This window comes from Salmo salar, chromosome 28, assembly GCF_965601325.2.
Source record: "Salmo salar chromosome 28, fSalSal1, whole genome shotgun sequence".
Lineage (NCBI taxonomy): Eukaryota > Metazoa > Chordata > Actinopteri > Salmoniformes > Salmonidae > Salmo > Salmo salar.
The window spans coordinates 34,333,220-34,353,690 of record NC_138318.1 but is presented as its reverse complement, the minus strand read 5'-3'; the positions used below and the strand labels follow the sequence as shown (position 1 = coordinate 34,353,690).

Below are 20,471 nucleotides of genomic sequence, written 5' to 3'. Positions count from 1 at the left end.
ACTTCCTTGTCCAATTGTGTTCCCACCCTTGAAGGTGCTATGAATTCTGGATAGTGTGGTTTGCTTACAACCAGGAAAAGTAGATGGCCCGTTTCTACTGGTGAGATGCAGAAATGCTGATATTTGTACTGAGGATATTCTAGATTTTTATGACACATTATACAGTATGTTAATAACATTAATTAATGGATATACAGAGAAAGAGCAGCGGTAAAATTTCCCATTAAGCTCTGCTGCTGTTAGATGTAAAATGTCCCCTTGGGAATGAACAAAGTATCTGTCTGTGTCTGTCTGTCTGTCTTCAGACCTCCCCTCCTCCTCCTTTCCTCTGCTGGAGCAGTTTTCTGGATGTGATGGTTACCACAGCGAATCAGGAGATGATATACTGACCGTGACAGAGACCAGCCACGGTCTGAACTTCCAGTACAAGTGGGAGCAGACCCAGGCGGGGATCGGAGCGGAGCAGCCTTACCACCACGCTGCCTCATCCTCCAGCGGTACCCTGGGGGTCGTCAACCACCACTGCCAGGACCTATACTACCCAGGTGGAATGGTGGGGGGCAGTGGTGGGGTGGAGATGGAGGGGCTCACTCTGGGAGTGTCCCCTTCCTACTATGAGCACAAGACGCTGCATGTTTCTGGGGTCGGGGTGGTGCCGGTGCTCAGCGCCCATAGTCCTTCAGTGAGCTCTGAGTACTACATCCGCATGGAGGAGCCTGGCGTGGACTTCACCATGTACTCCTACAGCCCAGACTACCAGGGCAGCCACGGGAGCTTCCTGACCGGCAGTGGCAGTGCAGACTCAGGGGAGTGTATGATGGGGATGGGTGCATGTCCCCCCCAGGCCCACTCCAAGCCTGTAGACTCCTACTGGTCAGCAGACGTCTGTAAAGATAGGGGTGTTGGAGTGTATGACTCAGACATCTCCCTGACAATGGAGCCCCATGTCTCTGACTCCAGCCCCCTGAGACCATGGGAGGCTGGTCACTACGTCTCCTACAAGGACCGGGACGGGGGGTACTACTACGAGCACTCACCTCCCATGGGCATAGGCCACCACATGGGGATGGGGATGGACCAGCATTACCTGATGGGGCAGGAACACTCTCCCCCCGAGCCCCATCTGGAGAGCTGGGGGTCCCGTAGCCTGCGTCAGGCCCTGGGGGAACTGGACAACCCTCTGGGGATATCTCCCTCCATCAGCACCCATCTCCAGGATGGTGGTCCTCCTTTTGGGGTAGGCGACCCCTACTTGGAGACGACCCAGGGCCCAGGCTCCATCATCGGGGGGAGTAGCGTCACTGGCGGCTACTATGACATGATGGGTTCTCTGCAGAAAACCATGCCGACCATGCCAGACCACGCCCACTCAGTCAGCATCACTATGGCGTCGGAAGAGGCCCTCTTCATCTGTCACCAGGACAGCGACTCGGCTGAAGAAGAGGATATATTCTCAGAGAGGCTGAGGAGTAACAGTAGTAACCTCTCCAACCCCTCCACTAACAACAACAGTCTAGGCCTGGGTCTAAGCCTTGGCCGTAGTGGACAGGCTGGCTGTAGACAACAACAGGATCCCTATGAAGACTTCCACTACACTATGCCCACTACCGACATAGAGGACTCGTGGCCTGAAGAGCACTACCTGACCTTCCGCTCCTCTGCCTCTGCTGCAGTTAAACCCATAGACTACCTGGAGGCTACATCGGCTAATGACAGCGGCTGTCTAGTCCTGGGGAACCATCATGCCCTGGTCCCCTCAGGGGACGCCTGTAATGCCTACATCTACATGTGCCATGAGGGGGAGGGGGAGAGGGAGGTAGAACCGCCACCCATCAAGTGCTGCCACTCTCATTTCGTCGACCCCCTCATAGGCTTAATGGTGCAGAACTACACCCGGGACGACTACAGCAATAAGATTGTAGAGATACCCAACAACGAGGAAGAGAGTGTGAATCTGTCGCCAGCACCGGGAGGTCCTAAACCAATCCTAACGCACAACACTAAGACCAGCAAAACCCCTCTAGACCACTCTGAGCAATATGTTGACATCACTATGGACGATACCCTTTCAATAGACCACAAGGAAGAGGTTAGTACGGAAGACAAAGGGGTTCTCACAGACCCTAAACCAGAGGGTGTGATTCTGATCCTCTCCTCAGTGAATGTTCCTGACCTAGTCCCCGTGGTCGAGCAAGAGTCAGAGCTGAGCCATACGTTAGACTGCGGCCTAGACAGAGACCACTGCTCCAGCATCAGTCTAGTGGACATCTCCGACTGCTGCACCGACGACGATGAAGATGATGACATCACCGACTCGACCTCAGAGATCTTCGCCGACGAGGCGTCGGTTGGGGACCCTAACGCCTCCCCGTCCCTGGCCCGTCCCCTCAAGTCCCTGCAGAAGCAGGTGGGAACCCCCGATTCCATGGCCTCCATGGACCTGATGCCTTCAGCAGTCGGCTCCACCTGCGAGGCTTTCAGCCCCGCCTCCAGCTCCTCCCACCCATCTAGCTCCTCCCCCAAGGCAATGGACAGCGGGTACGACACAGAGAACAATGAGAGCCCAGAGTTCGTCCCCAAGGAGCCCTACAACGAGCCTCGGGGCCCAGAGACAGTCACCCAGCCACTGGGGGAGTCTGTCCTGGACACCAGCCTGGATGAAGAGGGGGAGGAGGGGGGAGAGGAGGCCGAGGTGGCCCCACTGGATGATGAGGATGAACCGACCCTGGATGAAGATGTGCCTCTAGCAGCCTCACAGACCACAGACAAAGAGAAGGGTCTGACCCCACTCAGTGAGAAGAACCCTTACAGGGATTCTGCCTACTTCTCTGACAATGAGAACGAACGTCTTTCCAGGGATGAGGGGGGTGACAAAGTAGGGGGTGATGAAAATGTAGGAGTGGAGGAGGGAGAAGTGGAAGAGAGGCTGACAGTGAAGAGGGAACTCAGCCCTCTTCAGATAGAGGAGGAAGAAGAGGAGGGAGTGGAGACCTCAGCTCTTCTTCTGGAGGAGAGTGAAGACCCAGAGATGGAAGGATGCCTGACAGAAGAGTGCACCCAGGATGAAGGGCTAGAGCTGGGGCTAGAGCTAGAGCTGGCCTCCATTCTCTCTGGAGAAGTAAAGGCAGGGTCGGAAGGATGGCTTGCCCAGGAGAAACCCTCTTCCCTGGGAGACTGGGCTGCAGAGGTGGTGGGGGCTATGGAGGAAGCCCTGGATGAACTCCAGAGAAGCAGCAGTACTGAAACCAGCTCTTGTACCAAGGAGAAGGAGGAAGAGGATGAAGGAGAGCAAAGGGACATGGAGGACTCATCTGAAGCCTTAGAAACAGCAGACTTCCTAGAAGAAGCATTTACCAAAATGCCAGAGACCCTCGACAAGGACGATAATGACGAAGAGAACAGTCCTCCCGCACGGCGTCGACGCTTCTCCTTCTCTCCTCCCCCTCCCTCCACCCCTCCTCTCTCCTCTCCTCCCCCTCCCTCCACCCCTCCTCCTCCTCTCCCCCCAATGACTCCCCCTCTGGGCCAGGAGTTGCCCATGGATGGGGGGGAGGCGGACGAGGAGGACGGAGATGGTGACTCCGATGAGAGTGAGTCAGACGAGGAGCTGAGCAGTTACAGTGTTCAGGAGGAGCAGAGTGGAGGGGAGGAGAGCGGGGAGGAGAACCATGCTGTACCCATTGTGGTGAGCGACTGTAGCGATGCTCATAACCTACGTAGTCTACTGAAGATGCCCACCCCGCTCACCGCCGAGTTGCTTGCAGATGACCTGCTGGAACGCAAGAAGAAAGTGGTGTCCTTTTTTGATGATGTCACCGTTTACCTGTTTGACCAGGTGAGTAGGGGTAGTGGTAGTAGTGGTAGTGGTGGTAGTGGTGGTGGTAGTGATGATGGTGGTAGTTGTGGTGGTGGTAGTTGTGGTGGTAGTGATGGTGGTGGTGGTTGTGGTGGTAATTGTGGTAGTGGTGGTGGTAGTGGTGGTAATTGTGATAGGTGGTGGTAGTGGTGGTGGTAGTGATGATGGTGGTAGTTGTGGTGGTAGTGATGCTGGTGGTAGTGGTGGTAATTGTGATAGGTGGTGGTAGTGGTTGTAGTGGTAGGGATAGTGGTGGTGGTTGTAGTGGTAGGGATAGTGGTGGTGGTGGTAGTAGTGATTATTGGTGGTGGTGGTAGTAGTGGTGATAGTGGTAGTGGTAGTGGAGATAGTGGTGGTGGCAGCGTAGTGGTGGTAGTGTGGTGGTAGTGGTGGTGGCAGCGTAGTGGTGGTAGTGTGGTGGTAGTGGTGATAGTGGTGGTGGCAGCGTAGTGGTGGTAGTGGTGGTGGTAGTGGTGGTGGTAGTGTGGTGGTAGTGGTGGTGGCAGCGTAGTGGTGGTAGTGTGGTGGTAGTGGTGGTGGCAGCGTAGTGGTGGTAGTGTGGTGGTAGTGGTGATAGTGGTGGTGGCAGTGTAGTGGAGGTAGTGGTGGTGGTAGTGGTGGTGGTAGTTGTGGTTTTAGTAGTGGTAGTGGTGGTGGTAGTTGTGGTTTTAGTAGTGGTAGTGGTGGTGGTAGTGGTGATAGTGGTGGTGGCAGCGTAGTGGTGGTAGTGGTGGTGGTGGTAGTGGTGGTGGTAGTTGTGGTTTTAGTAGTGGTAGTGGTGGTAGTGGTGGTGGTGGTAGTGGTGGTGGTAGTTGTGGTTTTAGTAGTGGTAGTAGTGGTAGTGGTGGTGGTAGTGGTGATAGTGGTGGTGGCAGCGTAGTGGTGGTAGTGTGGTAGTGGTGGTGGTAGTGGTAGTTGTGGTTTTAGTAGTGGTAGTGGTGGTAGTGGTGGTGGTAGTGGTGGTGGTAGGTGTCACTCACAGATGAAGTGAAACAAGTTAAAGGGTAGTTGCTGCATTATGGTACTTCACTAAGTTCAAGATCGTTTTTCTGCTTTTCTCATTAAATCTAATTCACAGACATGATATTGGAGAAATAAGGTATTTGTTGTTCCTAGGTAACTTGAATTAAACTAGACTTACTACTGAACTGTATATATACAGTTGAAGTCAGAAGTTTACATACACATAGGTTGGAGTCATTAAAATACGTTTTTCAACGACTCCACACATTTCTTGTTAACAAACTATAGTTTTGGCAAGTCGGTTATGACATCTGCTTTGTGCATGACACAAGTCATTTTTCCAACAATTGTTTGCAGACAGATTATTTCACTTACAATTCACTGTATCACAATTCCAGTGGGTCAGAAGTTTACATACACTAAGTTGACTGTGCCTTTAGAAGCTTCTGATAGGCTAATTGACATAATTTGAGTCAATTGGAGGTGTTCCTGAAGATGTATTTCAAGGCCTACCTTCAAACTCAGTGCCTCTTTTCTTGACATCATGGGAAAATCAAAAGAAATCACCCAAGACCTCCACAAGTCTGGTTCATCCTTGGGAGCAATTTCCAAACGCCTGAAGGTACCACGTTCATCTGTACAAACAATAGGCAGGTATAAACACCATGGGACCACACAGCCGTCATACCGCTCTCCTAGAGATGAACATACTTTGGTGCGAAAAGTGCTAATCAATCCCAGAACAACAGCAAAAGACCTTGTGAAGATGCTGGAGGAAACAGGTACAAAAGTATCTATATCCACAGTAAAACGAGTCCTATATCAACATAACCTGAAAGGCCGCTCAGCAAGGAAGAAGCCACTGCTCCAAAAGCGCCATAAAAAAAGCCAGACGGTTTGCAACTGCACATGGGGCGTACTTTTTTGGAGAAATACACTACATGACCAAAAGTATGTGGACAGCTGCTTATCGAACATCTCATTCCAAAATCATGGGCATTAATATGGACTTGGTCCCCCCCCTTTGATGCTATGACAGCCTCCACTCTTCTGGGAAGGCTTTCCACTAGATGTTGGAACATTGCTGTGGGGACTTGCTTCCATACAGCCACAAGAGCATTAGTGAGGTCAGGCACTGATGTTGGGCGATTAGGCCTGGTTCACAGTCGGCATTCCAATTCATCCCAAAGGTGTTTGATGGGGTTGAGGTCAGGGCTCTGTGCAGGCCAGTCAAGTACTTCCACACCGATCTCCACAAACCATTTCTGTATGCATTGTGCACGGGGGCATTGTCATGCTCAAACAGGAAGGGCATTCTCCAAACTGTTGCCACAAAGTTGGAGGCACAGAATTGTCTAGAATGTCATTGGATGCTGTAGAGTTAAGATTTCCCTTCACTGGAACTAAGGGGCCTAGCCTGAACCATGAAAAACAGCCCAGACCATTATTCCTCCTCCACCAAATTCTACAGTTGGCACTATGCAGTCGGGCAGATAGCGTTTTCCTGGATTCCGCCAAACCCAGATTTGTCCGTCGGATGCTGCCAGATGGTGAAGCATGATTGATCACTCCAGTGTTTGGAAACGTGTTTCCACTGCTCCAGAGTCCAATGTCGGCGAGCTTAGCGCCACTCCAGCCAACACTTGGCATTGCACATGGTGATCTTACGCTTGTGTGTGGCTGCTCAGCCATAGAAACCCATTTCATGAAGCTCCCAAGGAATAGTTATTGTGCTGACTATGCCTCCAGAGGCAGTTTGGAACTTGGTAGTGAGAGTCGTAACCGAGGACAGACGATTTTTACACGCTACACGCTTCAACACTCGGCGGTCCCGTTTTTTGAGCTTGTGTGGCCAACTACTTCGTGGCTGAGCCGTTGTTGCTCCTAGACGTTTCCACTTTACAATAAAAGCACTTACAGTTGACCGGGGCAGCTCTAGCAGAGTAGAAATTTGATGAACTGACTTGTTGGAAAGGTGGCATCCTATGACGGTGCCACGTTGAAAGTGAATGAGCTCTTCAGTAATGCCCGTCTACTGCCAATATTTGTATATGGAGATTGCATGGCTGTATGCTTGATTTTATACACCTGTCCACAACGAGTGTTGTTGAAATAGCCGAATCCAGTAATTTGATGGGGTGTCCACATAGTTTTGGATATATACTGTATATTAATTTGAAATGCACACTTGCCATAGCTGTAACCTGTACTGTCCATTTCCAGCAGAGTCCCACTAAAGAGCTGGCTGAGCATGGGTTCTCTCCAGGGGCTGAGACCAGCGGACAGGGTTCACTGGTCAAACAACCAACCTCTGATGACTCTTCAGATGGAAACATCTCAGAAGAGAGTAAGTACACTAGTCCAGAGTCCACTACTTACATTGAAACATTGATTGAAGTCAATCGGCATTTCATTTCACAATCAATCCAAATCTATGAGTTTAGATGTGTAAAATATAATAGGCAGATATGTCAAAACTGCTCTCTTTTCCTTTCTCCCTTCCTCTCTCTCTTGCTCGCTGTCTCTCTCTTCCCTTCTCCCTCTCTCTTTCTCTTTCTTTCTTCCTTCCTCTCTCTCTTTCTTTTCCTTTCTCCCTCTCTCTCTTTTCCTTTCTCTCTTCCTCTCTCTCGCTTGCTGTCTCTCTTCCCTTCTCCCTCTCTCTTCCTTTCTCCCTTCCTCTCTCTCGCTCGCTCGCTGTCTTTCTCTCTCTTCCCTTCTCCTTCTCTTTCTCTTCCTTTCTTCCTTCCTCTCTCTTGCGCTTCCTCTCTCCCTTCCTCTCTCTTCCCTTCTCCCTTCCTCTCTCTCTCTTCCCTTCTCCCTTCCTCTCTCTCGCTCTCTCTCACTCTTCCCTTCTCCCTTTATCTCTCTCTTGCTCTCCCTCTCTCCCTTTGTCCCTACCTACCTACCTACCTCCCTCCCTCCCTTTCTCTCTCTCTTCCCTTCTCCCTTCCTCTCTCTCTTGCTCTCTCCCTCTTTCGCTCTCTCTCTCTTCCCTTCTCCCTTCCTCTCTCTCTTGCTCTCTCCCTCTTTCGCTCTCTCTCTCTTCCCTTCTCCCTTCCTCTCTCTTACGCTCTCTCTCTCTTCCCTTCCTCTCTCCCTCCCTCCCTTTCTCTCTCTCTTTTCCTTCACCTACCTACCTCTCTCTCTCTCCTAAGGTGCAGGGTATGAGTGGGAGGATGACTTCCCCCTGTTGCCCATTCCCACTTCCTCATCCAAGATGGCTGCCTCCTCCTCAGGCTCATCCCCCTCCACACCCAGTCTGCCCTCCACCTCCAAGGCCCCGGAGCCAAAACCAGCAGTGCAGTACTCCCGCTTCACAGTCTCCCCTAGCCACGTGTCTCGCTTCTCCATCACACACGTCACTGACTCTGACGTGGACTCTGGTCCAGGTGGGTCCTGGTGTTTTCATTTAAATTGACAGTGAACAAATACCTCTTGAGGATAACTAATTGTATGGATTTAACATAGTGGATAATGACGCATTCTGTCTGTCTGTCTGTCTGTCTGTGCAGGGAGCAGTGAGGATGGAGACAGAGTACTATAGAACCTCAGCCACCCAGACACTGCAAGAACTGCACCATATAAACATGACTTTTGTTTAGTGTTTTTTGGACATCAGCTTTCTGAAAAGACAGTGACTCGTTGTTAATGAACACTTTTTGAAAGGAGTCTGTAAAAGGGATGTGAAAGTAGAGAATCAACACCTATTAGAATATATCAAATACTATATGATGATAATATACACATACAAAGAAGAATATATATGTTTTCAAAATGACTTGTATGAAGGTAAAGACTTACGTTGCATTCAACATATTTTTGGGAACAAAGAGAGAAACTTTAGAACAGACGTGTTACTTGTTTGCCACCATAGACACTCATTATCAGCATGTTATGTAGAACCACACAACATTACCGCTTGTTACGTGGAAGACAGACGATCATTTTTATTGATCAGCTGTTTAACATGGAGATCAAAACAGAAGACACGATTTACAGAACACCCCTCTCAGAGAAGGAGGGAGTAAAAAGCAATGAAGGAAAGGACACAATGAAGGTTTTTTCATCAAATGATCGGTGTTTGAAAGTGATGTACCAAGAGCATATCTTTGAGACATTAGTTAACTCGTCATCTTAAAATATAAATGAAATATCACAAATAATGATTGAAGGAGAATTTTGTAATTCTACTGTTTTCTCAAAGGAGTCAGACCACCACTGCATACAGGCCTTATGATTTCCACCAATACGGGTGCCAGAGTCATTATTTCCCTCCATCTGTCAGTATGGGTTACTGTTCCCCTCCATCTGTCAGTATGGGTCACTATTCCCCTCCATCTGTCAGTATGGGTCACTGTTCCCCTCCATCTGTCAGTATGGGTCACTGTTCCCCTCCATCTGTCAGTATGGGTCACTGTTCCCCTCCATCTGTCAGTATGGGTCACTGTTCCCCTCCATCTGTCAGTATGGGTCACTGTTCCCCTCCATCTGTCAGTATGGGTCACTGTTCCCCTCCATCTGTCAGTATGGGTCACTGTTCCCCTCCATCTGTCAGTATGGGTCAGTATTCCCCTACATCTGTCAGTATGGTTCAATATTCCCCTCCATCTGTCAGTATGGGTCACTGTTCCCCTCCATCTGTCAGTATGGGTCACTGTTCCCCTCCATCTGTCATTATGGGTCACTGTTCCCCTCCATCTGTCAGTATGGGTTACTGTTCCCCTCCATCTGTCAGTATGGGTCACTGTTCCCCTCCATCTGTCAGTATGGGTCACTGTTCCCCTCCATCTGTCAGTATTGGTCACTGTTCCCCTCCATCTGTCAGTATGGGTCACTATTCCCCCCTCCATCTGTCAGTATGGGTCACTGTTCCCCTCCATCTGTCAGTATGGGTCACTGTTCCCCTCCATCTGTCAGTATGGTTCAATATTCCCCTCCATCTGTCAGTATGGGTCACTATTCCCCTCCATCTGTCAGTATGGGTCACTGTTCCCCTCCATCTGTCAGTATGGGTCACTATTCCCCTCCATCTGTCAGTATGGGTCACTGTTCCCCTCCATCTGTCAGTATGGGTCACTGTTCCCCTCCATCTGTCAGTATGGGTCACTGTTCCCCTCCATCTGTCATTATGGGTCACTGTTCCCCTCCATCTGTCAGTATGGATCACTATTCCCCCCTCCATCTGTCAGTATGGGTCACTATTCCCCTCCATCTGTCAGTATGGGTCACTATTCCCCCCTCCATCTGTCAGTATGGGTTACTGTTCCCCTCCATCTGTCAGTTTTCCCCTCCATCTGTCAGTATGGGTCACTGTTCCCCTCCATCTGTCAGTATATGTCACTATTCCCCCCTCCATCTGTCAGTATGGTTCACTGTTCCCCTCCATCTGTCAGTATGGGTCACTACTCCCCTCCATCTGTCAGTATGGGTCACTGTTCCCCTCCATCTGTCAGTATATGTCACTATTCCCCCCTCCATCTGTCAGTATGGGTTACTGTTCCCCTCCATCTGTCAGTTTTCCCTTCCATCTGTCAGTATGGGTCACTGTTCCCCTCCATCTGTCAGTATGGGTCACTGTTCCCCTCCATCTGTCAGTATGGGTCACTGTTCCCCTCCATCTGTCAGTATGGGTCACTATTCCCCTCCATCTGTCAGTGTGGGTCACTATTCCCCTCCATCTGTCAGTATGGGTCACTGTTCCCCTCCATCTGTCAGTATGGGTCACTATTCCCCTCCATCTGTCAGTATGGGTCACTGTTCCCCTCCATCTGTCAGTATGGGTCACTATTCCCCTCCATCTGTCAGTATGGGTCACTGTTCCCCTCCATCTGTCAGTATGGGTCACTGTTCCCCTCCATCTGTCAGTATGGGTCACTGTTCCCCTCCATCTGTCAGTATGGGTCACTGTTCCCCTCCATCTGTCAGTATGGGTCACTGTTCCCCTCCATCTGTCAGTATGGGTCACTGTTCCCCTCCACCTGTCAGTATGGGTCACTGTTCCCCTCCATCGGTCAGTTTGGTTCACTATTCCCCTCCATCTGTCAGTATGGGTCAGTATTCCCCTCCATCTGTCAGTATGGCTCAATATTCCCCTCCATCTGTCAGTATATGTCACTATTCCCCTCTATCTGTCAGTATGGGTCACTCTTCCCCTCCATCTGTCAGTATGGGTCACTATTCCCCTCCATCTGTCAGTATGGCTCAATATTCCCCTCCATCTGTCAGTATATGTCACTATTCCCCTCCATCTGTCAGTATGGGTCACTCTTCCCCTCCATCTGTCAGTATGGGTCACTATTCCCCTCCATCTGTCAGTATGGGTCACTATTCCCCTCCATCTGTCAGTATGGGTCAGTATTCCCCCCTCCATCTGTCAGTATGGGTCACTGTTCCCCTCCATCTGTCAGTATGGGTCAGTATTCCCCTACATCTGTCAGTATGGGTCAGTATTCCCCTACATCTGTCAGTATGGGTCAGTATTCCCCTCCATCTGTCAGTATGGGTCACTGTTCCCCTCCATCTGTCAGTATGGGTCACTGTTCCCCTCCATCTGTCAGTATGGGTCACTGTTCCCCTCCATCTGTCAGTATGGGTCACTGTTCCCCTCCATCTGTCAGTATGGGTCACTGTTCCCCTTCATCTGTCAGTATGGGTCACTGTTCCCCTCCATCTGTCAGTATGGGTCAGTATTCCCCTACATCTGTCAGTATGGGGCAGTATTCCCCTACATCTGTCAGTATGGGTCACTGTTCCCCTCCATCTGTCAGTATGGGTTACTGTTCCCCTCCATCTGTCAGTATGGGTCACTATTCCCCTCCATCTGTCAGTATGGGTCACTATTCCCCTCCATCTGTCAGTATGGGTCACTATTCCCCTCCATCTGTCAGTATGGGTCACTGTTCCCCTCCATCTGTCAGTATGGGTCAGTATTCCCCTACATCTGTCAGTATGGTTCGATATTCCCTTACATCTGTCAGTATGGTTCGATATTCCCCTCCAGCTGTCAGTATGGGTCAGTATTCCCCATCTGTCAGTATGGGTCACTGTTCCCCTCCATCTGTCAGTATGGGTCACTGTTCCCCTCCATCTGTCAGTATGGGTCACTGTTCCCCTCCATCTGTCAGTATGGGTCACTGTTCCCCTCCATCTGTCAGTATGGGTCACTGTTCCCCTCCATCTGTCATTATGGGTCACTGTTCCCCTCCATCTGTCAGTATGGGTCACTGTTCCCCTCCATCTGTCAGTATGGGTCACTGTTCCCCTCCATCTGTCAGTAGGTGTCACTGTTCCCCTCCATCTGTCAGTATGGGTCACTATTCCCCCCTCCATCTGTCAGTATGGGTTACTGTTCCCCTCCATCTGTCAGTATGGGTCACTATTCCCCTCCATCTGTCAGTATGGGTCACTGTTCCCCTACATCTGTCAGTATGGGTCACTATTCCCCCCTCCATCTGTCAGTATGGGTCACTGTTCCCCTCCATCTGTCAGTATGGGTCACTATTCCCCCCTCCATCTGTCAGTATGGGTTACTGTTCCCCTCCATCTGTCAGTTTTCCCCTCCATCTGTCAGTTTTCCCCTCCATCTGTCAGTATGGGTCACTGTTCCCCTCCATCTGTCAGTATATGTCACTATTCCCCCCTCCATCTGTCAGTATGGTTCACTGATCCCCTCCATCTGTCAGTATGGGTCACTACTCCCCTCCATCTGTCAGTATGGGTCACTGTTCCCCTCCATCTGTCAGTATATGTCACTATTCCCCCCTCCATCTGTCAGTATGGGTCACTGTTCCCCTCCATCTGTCAGTATGGGTCACTGTTCCCCTCCATCTGTCAGTATGGGTCACTGTTCCCCTCCATCTGTCAGTATGGGTCACTGTTCCCCTCCATCTGTCAGTATGGGTCACTGTTCCCCTCCATCTTTCAGTATGGGTCACTATTCCCCTCCATCTGTCAGTATTGGCCACTGTTCCCCTCCATCTGTCAGTATGGGTCACTATTCCCCTCCATCTGTCAGTATGGGTCACTGTTCCCCTCCATCTGTCAGTATGGGTCACTGTTCCCCTCCATCTGTCAGTATGGGTCACTGTTCCCCTCCATCTGTCAGTATGGATCACTGTTCCCCTCCATCTGTCAGTATGGGTCACTGTTCCCCTCCATCTGTCAGTATGGGTCACTGTTCCCCTCCATCTGTCAGTATGGTTCACTGTTCCCCTCCATCTGTCAGTATGGTTCACTGTTCCCCTCCATCTGTCAGTATGGGTCACTATTCCCCTCCATCTGTCAGTATGGGTCACTGTTCCCCTCCATCTGTCAGTATGGGTCACTGTTCCCCTCCATCTGTCAGTATGGGTCACTGTTCCCCTCCATCTGTCAGTATGGGTCACTATTCCCCTCCATCTGTCAGTATGGGTCACTGTTCCCCTCCATCTGTCAGTATGGGTCAGTATTCCCCTCCCACTGAAGGCCTGTGGCGTTATCATTAGTGCACAATAACAAGCAGGCATAGAACGTTTTGCAACGCAAATTAGAGTTTATATCGGACATATTCAGTTATGTCCTTCTCCGTTTCGTTTCTTTTACAGACATCCCTGGACCTAAACTATTGTGTGAATCCACCAAGTCAGTTTTTAGGGAATATCATTGATGACTTTCCATAAATGCTTTTTTAGGACTTGAAATTCATGTGCTATGCATGCAGATAGTGGTGGTAAAACACAGCTTATGTTGGTTTGGGTCTTATCCTCAGATGAGGGTAGCTGCCTGTCCTTACCCTCAGAGTTGAGCTTCACTGCACCACATACTGTGTAATATGTCTGCTACTCTTGAGGTGAACATCCTTTGTGATACGATCAAAGAACTTGTACATTTTTGATTGCGATTCTGAAAATGGAACTGCAGTACAAGTACAACAAGCTTACAAATACCATAGATACAGTAGCATATCATTTTTTTATAGGAAACTTTTGATGAAATATGAAACCTTGAAATGCAACTTAAAGAATGGAAGAACAAACAAATGATTTTCAACTGGCTTCGGTATCATGTTGAAGAAGAAATAATCAAATGATTGTTGGAAGACTACAGAATTGAGAACTGGTTTAGTCTTAACGTATTGTGATCAGCTGTGTGGTCAAGGGGTTTGTGATGTTACATGGATTAGTCAGTGTATTGTTTTCACGATTTTAACAATGGAAAATACATTTTGAATTCATGGACTTTTGCTATGTATGTGAAAATGTGTTTGCTATAGAAATGAAAAAAGATGGATGTGGTTGTTACCTGCTATACCAGCCTGGTAAGCCAAACACTGTAGCATGGTCTCAGGTCCGTTTGTACCCTCTTGCCTACTCCAATGACCATACTATAGGTTGGCAAGACAGTACAAACTGATCTGGGACCAGGCTAATATCACTCTAGTCTTTAGCCTCAAAGAACCAGGTTGTCAATTCAGTTCAAAACATAGATATGGAATTACATAGATTCTATTTCTTTGTTTTAAAGATCGACTCTGATCTCCATGCAGTAAGTGTGTTCTGTTTAGTGTTTAGCCTTTCTAGGGATTTACTATTCTGTAGTAGTTTAGCATCCATAGATCCATCTAGAGCGCTGTCTGTATGGACTATTTTTGTATCTCAAAAAAGAAAAATTACATTTAAGAATATCAAGAAATTACCTGGAATTTACCTGGAAGTGAGAGTTAAAAGTACATGTATTTATGTTTTATTGTTGCCAAAGAGAAGTATTTAATGAAGTATTGGGGCAAATAGGAACATAGGATATTTGATCTAGATTGTTTTAACCCACTAGTGGTGAGACTATAGACTCGGTACCAGTCTGTTTGTGCCATCATGCCACTCCTGGTGCCCAGGCTAGTGAGACGAAAGGGATGTGATGATGAGCAATGTTAGGCCTTGCCCTGGTCGTGATTTAAACAAACAGGACTAGTTTAGGGATGCTGTCAGTAAGATGTGTCCTGGTCGTGATTTAAACAAACAGGACTAGTTTAGGGATGCTGTCAGTAAGATGTGTCCTGGTCGTGATTTAAACAAACAGGACTAGTTTAGGGATGCTGTCAGTAAGATGTGTCCTGGTCGTGATTTAAACAAACAGGACTAGTTTAGGGATGCTGTCAGTAAGATGTGTCCTGGTCGTGATTTAAACAAACAGGACTAGTTTAGGGATGCTGTCAGTAAGATGTGTCCTGGTCGGGATTTAAACAAACAGGACTAGTTTAGGGATGCTGTCAGTAAGATGTGTCCTGGTCGTGATTTAAACAAACAGGACTAGTTTAGGGATGCTGTCAGTAAGATGTGTCCTGGTCGTGATTTAAACAAACAGGACTAGTTTAGGGATGCTGTCAGTAAGATGTGTCCTGGTCGTGATTTACACAAACAGGACTAGTTTAGGGATGCTGTCAGTAAGATGTGTCCTGGTCGTGATTTAAACAAACAGGACTAGTTTAGGGATGCTGTCAGTAAGATGTGTCCTGGTCGTGATTTAAACAAACAGGACTAGTTTAGGGATGCTGTCAGTAAGATGTGTCCTGGTCGTGATTTAAACAAACAGGACTAGTTTAGGGATGCTGTCAGTAAGATGTGTCCTGGTCGTGATTTACACAAACAGGACTAGTTTAGGGATGCTGTCAGTAAGATGTGTCCTGGTCGTGATTTAAACAAACAGGACTAGTTTAGGGATGCTGTCAGAAAGATATGCCCCACCCCACTCTACTTTCTGTACGTTATGAAATATAAATAAAGTGTTTTACACATCAATGTGTGTCTCATGTATTTCTTGGTACACGCACAAACAAACGCACCCAAAGGAATGAGATTATTATTATTTCTTCTTGCACAGTATAAACACACTGGTAACATATGGAATACACTGCAATGTGTTATTTTCCCTATATTTCATACGGTAAATGCACTGTGTCCTTCTATACATTGTAGATTGATTTACAGACAAATGAAACTGGATGAGAACTACATACATATAGAAACGGGTACAAAATACAACAGGAATATCTATTTTAAGGTACAAATCCTTTGTCTTATGTAGTAATGGCATGACAGAAGAACAATAGGATAATGTTAATTAACAGTTAATATATTGTTTGTATGCATGAATTCTTAATCCTATTGTTCTGCTGTCATTTACAATATGAAAATAACACGGAAAATAATCTATATAGAATGCTATAACTTTGTGTATTGTGTATAGTATTGAACTTTTCTTTCTCTCTCTCTCTCTCTCTCTGTCCTAAGACCCAGACTCCAGTCGAACATTGGGGTCCCAGTAGAACCCAGACTCCAGTAGAACGTTGGGGTCCCAGTAGAACCCAGACTCCAGTAGAACGTTGGGGTCCCAGTAGAACCCAGACTCCAGTAGAACGTTGGGGTCCCAGTAGAACCCAGACTCCAGTAGAACGTTGGGGTCCCAGTAGAACCCAGACTCCAGTAGAACGTTGGGGTCCCAGTAGAACCCAGACTCCAGTAGAACGTTGGGGTCCCAGTAGAACCCAGACTCCAGTAGAACGTTGGGGTCCCAGTAGAACCCAGACTCCAGTAGAACGTTTAGGTTCCAGTAGAACGTTGGGGTCCCAGTGGAAGACAGACTCCAGTAGAACGTTGAGGTCCCAGTAGAACGTTGGGGTCCCAGTGGAAGTCAGACTCCAGTAGAACGTTGAGGTCCCAGTACAACGTTGGGGTCCCAGTGGAAGACAGACTCCAGTAGAACGTTTTTACACACAGCGAGCCTGTCCAGTTTTCTGTTTATTCTCCGTAATATAGAAAATACTTTACTTTGTGACAAATGTATTGCTCACACAAACTAAAGATATTCCCACCAAATCTTACAAATCCCAAATGGCAATAAGTAACATACTGTATGACCAGATCATAGAACTAGACCCCCAAATTAATGTAGATCAAACAACGACATCTTCTTAAACTTGATGTATGCATAAATCATTATCCGTAACAAATAACAGAATAAACTACAATTTCCGGCATACAGTATGTAGCAGTTTTCAAATGCTTTAATTTGATTGAAGATACAGTCCAAGGCTAGTTGGGCTTGAATGCTATGGATAGTTCAGTTAGACAGGTATGTTCAGTCATCATAGGTCCTGCTAAAACTAAAGGTCAAAGGTAGTACATCGTCTACAGTACTTGAGAAAGATCAATCCTGTGTGTGCTTGAATTTTTCCAGCAGAATCAAGGGTTTTCTATTCCAATTGGCTGGCTAAATATATCCGTGCCTCACAGCAACCAATCAGAACCAAGGATAACAAGAAGTAGAGCATGGAGCTAATAGAGGATTGGAGGAGGAGATTGGTCATGGTCAGAGATGAGAGGCCTGGGTTGGTCCTCAGTGGCCTGGGCTGGTTTCTTCTTTGGCGGGGGGACACTGTAGGGACAGGAGAGATGAAAAACGGGAAGTGGGGACCAACAGTTATTAACACCCAGGATTACAGAGTAGAGAATCATCACTTTTACTGCAGCAAGAGAGTGAGTTTGGAGCTGCCTCTGATTGAAGATGGGTTAAGGGTGAAATGAGACTGATGTGTGAACAAGGCAAGCAGTCATGCAACAAAATAAAACCAACAGAGAATGAAGATTTGGTTCATCTTGTCATAACGTTCATACAGACATGCACAGGGTACCATTTCAGACCCAGGCTATGCACCCTCATGAAACCAAACTAGCCAATGACAGTGATGTCGAGTTAAATAGTGAACGTAAGAAAGACCAAGTTGACGTGAGAGGAAGCCAGTGAATTAATGCGTGATAGGTTGGCTGAATGGCAACAGGTGCCTCATCTTGTCACTTACGAGGGGTTCCTGCTGAATCAAAAGCCTCACACTGAAAGGTAAACAGAGTCCTATGGTGTGAACATTCATTTCCATCTCAAAGAATAGATAAATAATGTCACTTATCATTGTAATGTGTCACTTCTTAGTAAACTAACCATTTCCACAGTACTCATAAACATACATATTTATCGCACATTTACATTTGATTAAACACAGTCTTTACATGAATCTGCTATAGACAGTAAAACATATTCAAAACACTATTTTCCCATATATGGTTAGTTTGAAGTATTTTTCAAAAACCCTAACCAATGTTAATAATACTAAAGTTAATCTTAGGTCATTATGTCATTCTCTAAAGCATGTTACTTCCCAGAATGCAATTTGTTCAGTACAAAAACAAAAAAAGAACCAACATAAAAATAAAAAATAAATCACAAGCAAAAAAAGAGGCAAGTATGCAGGCACACACAAACAGGCATATGACACATACACACAAACATTACACAAATCACACCAAAACACAGAGTACTGTACAGACAGACACCAGTTAAATGGCACTACAATACCCGTTGCAGGTCAGGGCTCACAGGTCAGGTTTACATGCAGTTGGGAGAAGTTCCTGTTTATGACCAGTAAGAAGAACTAGCTGGCTGGCTGGCTGGGGTATGGTGGTGGATCAGTATAACTACTGTACTATAACCTACAGCGGTATGGTGGTGGATCAGTATAACTGCTGTACTATAACCTACAGCGGTATGGTGGTGGATCAGTATAACTACTGTACTGTAGCCTACAGCGGTGGGTGGTGGATCAGTATAATTACTGTACTGGAGCCTACAGCGGTGGGTGGTGGATCAGTATAACTACTGTACTGTAACCTACAGCGGTATGGTGGTGGATCAGTATAACTACTGTACTATAGCCTACAGCGGTATGGTGGTGGATCAGTATAACTACTGTACTGTAACCTACAGCGGTATGGTGGTGGATCAGTTTAACTACTGTACTGTAGCCTACAGCGGTGGATCAGTATAACGACTGTACTGGAGCCTACACCGGTATGGTGGTGGATCAGTATAACTACTGTACTGTAACCTACAGCGGTAGGGTGGTGGATCAGTATAATTACTGTACTGGAGCCTACAGCGGTATGGTGGTGGATCAGTATAACTGCTGTACTGTAGCCTACAGCGGTATGGTGGTGGATCAGTATAACTACTGTACTGTAGCCTACAGCGGTATGGTGGTGGATCAGTATAACTACTGTACTGTAACCTACAGCGGTATGGTGGTGGATCAGTATAACTACTGTACTGTAACCTACAGCGGTATGGTGGTGGATCATTATAACTAATGTACTGTAACTTACAGTGGTATTCATTCAACAACCCTAACCCTAGCTTCATGTCCACATCCCGGTTTAACACAAATCCTATAGCCTCAAACCTAACCCTTACCCTAATCCCTTCTGTAGCCGCAACCCAAACCCCATCTCTAGCCGCAACCCAAACCCTAACTCTCACAAGCCGTTACAAATCAACAGAGATGCATGACGCCAACACCATCATTAAGTTTGCCAATGACACGCCGGTGATAGGACAGATCACTGACGATGATGAGACAGCCTATAGGAGACCGGGCAGTGTGGTGCCAGGACAATAACCTCTCCCTCAACGTCAGCAAGACAAAGGAGCTGATCATGGACTACAGGAACTGGAGGACTGAGCACACCCCCATTCACATGGAGCAGGTCGAGAGCTTCAAGTTCCTCGTCGTCCACATCACTAAGAAATTAACATGTTCCACACACACCCACATAGTTGTGAAGAGGGCACTACAGTGCCTATTCCCCCACAGGAGGCTGAAAAGGTTTGGCATTCTCAGATTCTCCAAAAGATCTACAGCCTTCCCACTGACTGGCTGCATCAACGCTTGGTACAGCAACTGCAAGGCACCCGACTGCAATGCGCTACAGAGGGTAGTGCGTACGGCCCACTGGGGCCAAGCTTCCTGCCATCCAGGACCTCTATACCAGGTGGTGTCAGAGGAAGACTCCAACCACCCAAGCCATATAGACTGTTCTCTCTGCTTCTGCATGGCAAGCGGTAGTGGTGCATCAAGTCTTGAACCAATAGGACCCTAAACAGCTTGACTTTACCCCTACTGTACCTACAGTGCTCTCAGAAAATATTCATATCCCTTGACTTTTTCCACATTTTGTTAGTTTACAGCCTTATTCTAAAATGTATTATATCGTTTTTTTCCACATCAATCTTTACACAATACCCCATAATGATAAGAAAAACAGGATTAGACATTTTTGCTAATTTAAAAATAAACAGAAATATCACATTTACATAAGTATTCAGACCCTTTACTCAGTACTTAGTTGAAGCACCTTTGGCAGTGATTACAGCCTCCAGTCTTCTTGGATATGACATTACAAGCTTGGCACTCCTATATTTTGGGAGTTTCTCCCATTCTTCTCTGAAGCCACTCTTGCATTGTCTTGGCTGTGTGCTTAGGGTCATTGTCCTGTTGGAAGGTGAACCTTCACCCAAGTCTGAGGTCCTGAGTGCTCTGGAGCAGGTTTTCAATAAGGATCTCTCTGTACTTTGCTCTGTTCATCTTTGCCTCGACCCTGACTAGACTCCCAGTCCCTGCCGCTGAAAAACATCCCCACAGCATGTTGCTGCCACCACCATGCTTCCTGCAGACGTAACGCTTGGCATTCAGGCGAAAGAGTTCAATCTTGGTTTCATCAGACCAGAGAATCGTGTTTCTCATGGTCTGAGAGTCTTTAGGTGTCTTTTGGCAAACTCCAGGCCAAAGGTG

The 20,471-nt window shown here is 47.5% G+C and overlaps 2 protein-coding genes across 5 annotated transcripts in view; one reads left to right on the top strand and one right to left on the bottom strand.

Moving 5' to 3' along the window:
* LOC106589899 (serine/threonine-protein kinase LMTK1) overlaps positions 1-15,591 on the top strand; it is a 116,738-nt gene extending 101,147 nt beyond the window's left edge. For all 3 annotated transcript variants that reach the window (XM_014180316.3, XM_045710293.2, XM_045710294.2), the window contains 4 exons: positions 306-3,835; positions 7,043-7,166; positions 7,975-8,208; positions 8,332-15,591. In XM_014180316.3, coding sequence (XP_014035791.3) covers positions 306-3,835; positions 7,043-7,166; positions 7,975-8,208; positions 8,332-8,363 — 3,920 coding nt within the window. In that variant the 3' untranslated portion in view covers positions 8,364-15,591. The remainder of the gene's footprint in view (positions 1-305; positions 3,836-7,042; positions 7,167-7,974; positions 8,209-8,331) is intronic.
* Positions 15,592-15,636: 45 nt separating this feature from the next.
* Positions 15,637-20,471, bottom strand: part of LOC106589900 (BAR/IMD domain-containing adapter protein 2) — a 140,524-nt gene continuing 135,689 nt past the window's right edge. For both annotated transcript variants that reach the window (XM_082970577.1, XM_082970579.1), the window contains 2 exons: positions 17,652-17,682; positions 15,637-17,227 (listed from right to left, as the gene is read on the bottom strand). In XM_082970577.1, the coding sequence (XP_082826703.1) occupies positions 17,189-17,227; positions 17,652-17,682 (70 nt within the window). In that variant the 3' untranslated portion in view covers positions 15,637-17,188. The remainder of the gene's footprint in view (positions 17,228-17,651; positions 17,683-20,471) is intronic.